Here is a 6,615-nt window from a genome sequence, read left to right on the forward strand (position 1 = left end):
AGCAATAATAATCTAAAAATCGGTGACTGAATTGAAGGGATTAAAAAGCGTGTTTATTCCACAGGTTGCAGAGGTCCGAGGGGGAGACGAGAGAGCGATGTTGAGACGAGATGCCAGGCCCACCGCTTCACCCCTACACTGTCATGGCGGTGGTGGTCTGTCTCCTCCCTGCCACCAACCCTGCCACAGCCACCATTACCCCTGCCGCTGCCACCAAACACACCGATGACATCCTCCTGCACCCTGTCATTTGGACCCCTGGCTCCATACTCACTTCGACCCCTACAGATGAAGGGCTACTGTCTAACCCTGCCATCCTCGCCCCTGCCACTACCACCCCTTCTGCTGGCACCACCACCCCTTCCATCACGCACACTGATGGCCCCTTTCCTCACCCTGCCATCTCGTCCCCTTCCGCCAAAGACTTATTCCTCCACCCTACCGCCATTACATCTGCAATCAGTATGCTCTCGCACCCTGCCAACAAAACTCCTGACAACGATGACCCCCTTTCCCATGCCGTCCAGACCCCTGCCCACTCTGCCAAGACAACCAGTGGTGATTCGGATTTTCACCCTGCCACGATAATCAGCAAACCCCCTCACCCTGTCACACCACCTCATCTTTTCACCAATACCCCATCCATCCTCCCTACCGCCATAGCCTCTGAATCACTCCCTCACTCCAACTCTCTGAACTCTAACCCACATCTTCCCTCTACCTCCATGACTTCTGATCCACACCTTCTTCCTGCTTCTAATGACAAAACCACCCACTTTAACATTGTACTTTCTGACACACACACTCTCCCCACACCCACGATCTCTAACCCACACCCTCCTCGTAGCACCTCAACTCATCACATATCACCCTGGCTCGACGGACAGCAGTACAAGAATCTCATCGTCACTCCAAAAGTTCCAAGTCAGGCTTCCATACATCGATTTTCTAGGGCTTGGGACTCTGGTGGGAGAGTGAGGGGTCTGGAACACGATCTGGAAGGCTTAAAGGCTCCCACCGCTCCTTTGGGATTAACGAGAACAAATGAGATGAATCTAAATGTTAAGCTCTCTCCGATGAAGCTCGTAGACATCTCAGACACACGACCGCTGTCCTCGTGGACCCTTCAGCACTCCATTCCCCGTTCCAAAAATCAGATTACCCGTAGATCAGCCGATGCCATAACCTCCAATCTGGTGGTTCATCGTCATCGCCACGGTCATTCGGGCACACCAAGATGGCTCCGGCGTGGCAGTCCTGATGCTTCCCTGGCAGTAAAGAGTCAAGTTGTAACCAGGCATTTCGAGGAGGAGATTGCAGAAGTCTTCAGGGATGTGGCTTACGGGAGGTCTGAGCCGAAAGTCATGCAGAAGAAGTATGACGAGGAGCAGGTTGGCAGTGCAGGGGTGAGCAGCAGGATTGAGAGAACGACTGTCAGCGAGGAGCCTCAGAACGACTATGTGATGGGTGGTAGTGGTGGTGGTGCAACTCGAGGACAGAGAAACGCCTCCCCTCCTGACTCTGCATCCGCTTCCGGCATGGAAGAGAGAGATTCAAAGAGAAAGGAGGAAGCATCAAAGAAATCAAGCTCTGTCCCTACGAATTCAACGAACGAAGTAATGAACAAAGCAGGAAAATCTGCGGCAGAAAAGATACTCGAATCTGAAGAATACGACCACGAAGAGTATGACCAAAGTGAGAGCCCCTCGCTAGACCTGCATGGGGCTCATGAAAAACCCAGCATATCCGTAAGAGGTGATACTAAAGCAGGGGAGACCTCACTTTTGGTCAGCCCTGCTAATAATGCCACTGACGATTTAAACGTGACTAAGAACAATTCCCAGGCTCCACAAACACAAACTAGAAAGCCCAGTGGATCACACAAACCCACAGCTCGATTATCCTGGTTCGATGTTCTGCTGTGCACGAACAGAAACTTAACTTGGATTCTCATAAACTTCTTCCTTGGGTTTGTGTTACTTAGTGTCAGTTTTCTGGGTCCATATCGCCTGCTGACTCTACGCTCCTGCACCCCTCTACTCCCACGCACACATTATGTAGCTGTGCATCTTTTAGTGTTTGTGGCGGCATCCCTCAAGGCGGTGTATTTGTTCCACTTGGCGTATGGAAGCAGAGGACGTCTTCCTCTTATCCTCATCCTCCTTCTCACCAACAGTGGCTTCCCATGTTTCTCATCAGCATTCCTGATATTGATGATCATGATGTTTCTCACTGCCGACGTTCAGGTTTACAAACCGAAGCTCCTCACGATGCAAAACATCTTTATCTTTATAGTTATGAAGTTGGTGTTGTGCTTCGTGGCAGATGTGATAGTGGGATGTGCTCACAGCAGGAGTGTGTTGGTGCTGTCCAGAGTGATGCTGATTATTGTGGCCGTTACCATTATCCTGGGCTTTATTCGTAAGCATCAACTGGTTCTTCAAGTGTCACAGATGCTGCAAAGGGAGTTTCAGGGGGAACTCAAATTGCTGGTCCTCCCTGCTAAAGATGTTTCACAACAGAAGCAAATGGGCATTAAGTTCATATTAAGAAATCGACTGAGTCTGTGGTGTCAGGTGATGAAGGTTGCAGCAGTCTGTATTGCTCTGTTGGCAGTCATCCACCTCTTCCACACCATCTTCCTTATCAGCTCCCATGTCCCAACTTGGGCTTGGTGGATCTTCCATGTTTCTGGATGTGTTGTGGAATCTGTTCTGTCAGTCTTAATCTGCGTAGCTGCTGCTCTAACTCAAAGATATGATGACAAAATTAGCTTCATCTACAACTTCTTCATTCCTCCTGTTTTCCTGCGAAATAAGAAAGCAGTGAAATCCAAGGCTAGGAATGGTGATGCCATATACCAAAGAGTTTCTTTCTCAAGTGGAACAGAGAGCACTCAGTACGCAACATATTACCCAGAAGCAGGACGAGCTGGTCTCGATGGACCCTCCAGGACTCCCAAAGCACCAAAGAGACGAGGTGCCACAGTCAGAAGATCAGCAACATTCAGCCATGCACCGTACTACCGTCCTGAGGTAAGGCTAGGTCGGGGGCGAGCTGTGCCAAGGCCAGTGGTGCCTCGAGCTGGTTCAGCATCTCAAATTCCAATGTATACCCCAGCTTCAGGTTCACATCTCTCTATTTATGGACCGAGTCTGGTGTCACATTTGCCAGTCTACAGTCCTCCCGGTGATGCCTCTGTCCTTGTGCATGAAGATGGATTTGTGAGGGTAAGAACTCAGATGGACCCAGCTGAGGGAATTTTGTATCCTCGTGGATCATTAATCAGGCTGCAACAGTCACATTTCCTAGGGTCACACCCTCAGCTACAAGAACCATCAGCACAATACTTGAATGGGCTTGGGAGACAAGAAAGCTTTTATGCAAGTTTATCTCGGAGGAGAAGGAACCCCCCTGGTGCAGATTATCTCCAGAAAAATATAGATGCTCCTGAGAGTGACTACCATCCATCCCCCCGACCAGGGAGGAGCCATAGCCACTGCTCTTACCCTTACCCTGCCAGCCAGACAGAGGCAGATTACCACAATCTTTCAAGGAAGAGGAGCTTCAGGGAACCTCATGTGGAGCAACTGAATAATGTAGATGAAGAGAACGATTATCCACGGAGAAGGAGGAGGAATTCAAGGGAGCCACGCCATTACTACCTGAATAACCTGGACCAGCCTGACAGTGACTACCGAAGTCTGACAAGGAGGCAGGTGTCAAAGGAGGACAACAACGATCCAATAAATCAACTGGGTCCTGGCTCAGATATCAGAAGGAATGACAGACTCATGCCCATGAACTTGTACGAAGAACGCTGCTCCCACCCAGGTGTGCATTCTCATCATGCCAGCCCCTCATCAAAGCATAAAATTTCCAACATTGCAGTTCCTGTTGCATCACCAGCAGTGTCACCAGCCCACAGTAGCTATGCCAGTGCCTCACCTCGCTCCAGCAAGAGAGAGGCTCACTATCCAAGGCCTTTCGTGCGAGCAGGGAGCAACGCCAGCTTGCAGAATGATGATTACTTCTATGGTGATTACATCCCAAGAGGTAATCCAGTCAGACGCAATCACTCCTCAGCTGGGTACTTCCCATCCCGGAACCCACCGAGCCCCTCACTAACAGACACACGCAGATATGGCTCCTTACGGCTAGGCGCAACCAGGAAGCGGCAAGCAGGGGGCAATGGCAGAAGGGGCTATGACTACTACGACAGACATAAGAGGACTGAGGAAGAGGATATTGTAGGTGATTTGCCCAGATCACGAGGCCCAAAATGCAGCCCAGTTGATCGGGAGTCACAGGATGAGAGGGAGCGGGAGTGTCCAAGCCGCCAGAGCAACGTATCCAAGCGCAGTGATGGTTCAGATCAGGACTGGGCTTTGGAGTTGATCAAGAGTAGCTCCATGCTCACTGACTTTTATTCCTTAGAGAGACCGAAGAGTAAAAGCCCAAGAAACATGGAAATAGGTAGCCCAAGAAACAAGGAAACAGATAGCCCTGGAAACAAGAAAACAGATAGCCCTGGAAACAAGGAAACAGGTAGCCCTGGAAACAAGGAAACAGATAGCCTGAGAGAAGAAGAAACTGGAAGTCCGAGTAGCAAAGAAAGTGCTTCCAAAGACAAAGATAGTTAAGGTTCTATTATTAAAGCTGAATACGCAAAGGTGTCGGCATAATCGTAATTTAAAACAGACAATTTCAAAGTACCTGTGAAGATTTTAAATGCTTAGATTGGCCGCTTTTACATAATGCAATTAACAACGAGACAGAGAAATCAAACCTCTTAATTTTCTGCCATGTATTAATTACACTAGTAACGTAAAATAATGGGGTTTGTCTTCCCTTTTGTGATCTCAGGTTTAATAATATGAGCCTTAGTGTTTAGTGTGTGTGAAACTATTTAGTGCCTGTGTGAGAACTGACTATGCATTTACTAGAAAAAGAAAAATTACAAAAAAAAATATGCAAAAAACTTTATCTTGTTTCTGAGGCTGTTAATATATGTTCTTCACTGACTCACAAACTCTCGTCTATTTTTTATATGTATATAGACATAATATTAGATTGTATTTGTATAATTGTATGTCTTTTATACTGTCTCTCTATGACTGCTGATTGCACAAGGAACAATATATTTACTGCAAAAGCCTTCACACTGAGGACGTCATTTGTGTTTAACTCTGCTACCAGACCATTTTATTAAATTTAGAAGAGCATCCTAGTATTGGAGGGGTTAATGAGGGCTATATCTAACCCCAATAGATCGAGAAGCCTACTTTATGCTGGCCAAAATCGTCTGAACATGGGAAGAATAGGAAAAATCACAGTATTCAAGGCCTGTTCACTGAAGTTTTGACTTTTTTCGTTTTTAATATTCACTTTTCGAACTGGAGGGGTTAGACATAGCCTTCATTAACCCCTTTGCGACTCGGGGCTCTGCTAAGCTAAAATCGTCTGTAGATAGCCGAGATAAAATGAGCAAAACGTAATCATTCTGTAGGGTTTGATGTGGAAGCACCAGAAACCCAAACAATACCACCTCACTCATTGACGTGCATTTTATCTTTATTACCCATGGACGATTTTATTCAGCTTAGAGATTTTTTGATAGTGGAAGGGTTAATAAAGTAATATCAGACGATTTTTCTTCAGGTTAGGGGGGATTGCTGGGATTGGAGGGGTTAAGGAATACTGCATCTAATCCCCTCCAACTCAAAAGGTTTCTAGACAACTGACCCAAATCGTCTGTGCGTGAGAATAATAATACGAAACTTGCGTCATAGTGGTGAAGGATTAAACAAACCAAAACACACACACACACACACACACACACACACACACACACACACACACACACACACACACACACACACACACACACACACACACACACACACACACACACGATGCACCCCTCTCGGACCAAAGCATTTTTCGTTTTTGTATAGTTTAATAATATATTTCCTAGTCAGTAGAGAGCTTGTTTTATTTCTTCCTTATACGAAGGTTTTAATAAATGGTAAAATAAAAAAATACATAGAAAAATTTATATGTGACTACCCATACTTTTTTCATAGTCCATCCTCACCATCCTCATCATCATCATCATCATCATCATTATCATCATCATTATCATCATCCTGACCTCTTTTTCCACCCAAAGATAGGGTGAGGTAGGCTCCATGAAACAAGATAAATGAATAAAAAAAAAAATAACTAAAATGATAATGCAGATATGTATAATGGATATGATGATGATGATGATAATGATGATAATAAAGATAATGATGAGACTGATAATGACAATAATGACGAATATGATTAAGAAAATGACAATCATGAAGATAAAAATGATAATGGAGAATGAACATCGTGGTGGCTAATAATAAAGAAGATAAAGAAAAAAAACAATAATACTGATAGTGAGAATACGCCCAAGTTTATAAGGTCAACGTGGAAATAGAAAGAAATATATAGAAAACGTTATCGGACTGAAAGGGATAAATGCTGTCTGTCTCTGTCCCTGTCTTTCTGTCTGTCTGTCTCTCTGTCTCTGTCTCTGTCTCTAATGCAACAAGTTTTTCTACTGCAATGGCTTCAGCTTAG

At 45.6% G+C, this 6,615-nt stretch overlaps 1 protein-coding gene across 1 annotated transcript; it reads left to right on the top strand.

Moving 5' to 3' along the window:
• The first annotated feature begins 795 nt into the window (after positions 1-795).
• Positions 796-5,732, top strand: LOC145390939 (uncharacterized). The gene has a single exon (XM_080265673.1). The coding sequence runs from the start codon at positions 1,050-1,052 to the stop codon at positions 4,641-4,643; it is 3,594 nt and encodes a 1,197-aa protein (XP_080121799.1). The 5' UTR covers positions 796-1,049; the 3' UTR covers positions 4,644-5,732.
• Positions 5,733-6,615: the final 883 nt, after the last annotated feature.

This window comes from Coenobita brevimanus, chromosome 16 (assembly GCF_032717465.1).
Source record: "Coenobita brevimanus isolate Jiangsu-jjx chromosome 16, ASM3271746v2, whole genome shotgun sequence".
In the NCBI taxonomy this organism is placed as follows: Eukaryota; Metazoa; Arthropoda; class Malacostraca; order Decapoda; family Coenobitidae; genus Coenobita; species Coenobita brevimanus.

Coding starts and splice junctions, on each gene's coding strand:
- LOC145390939 (XM_080265673.1), top strand. CDS start 1,050: ATGAATCTAAATGTTAAGCTCTCTCCGATGAAGCTCGTAGACATCTCA.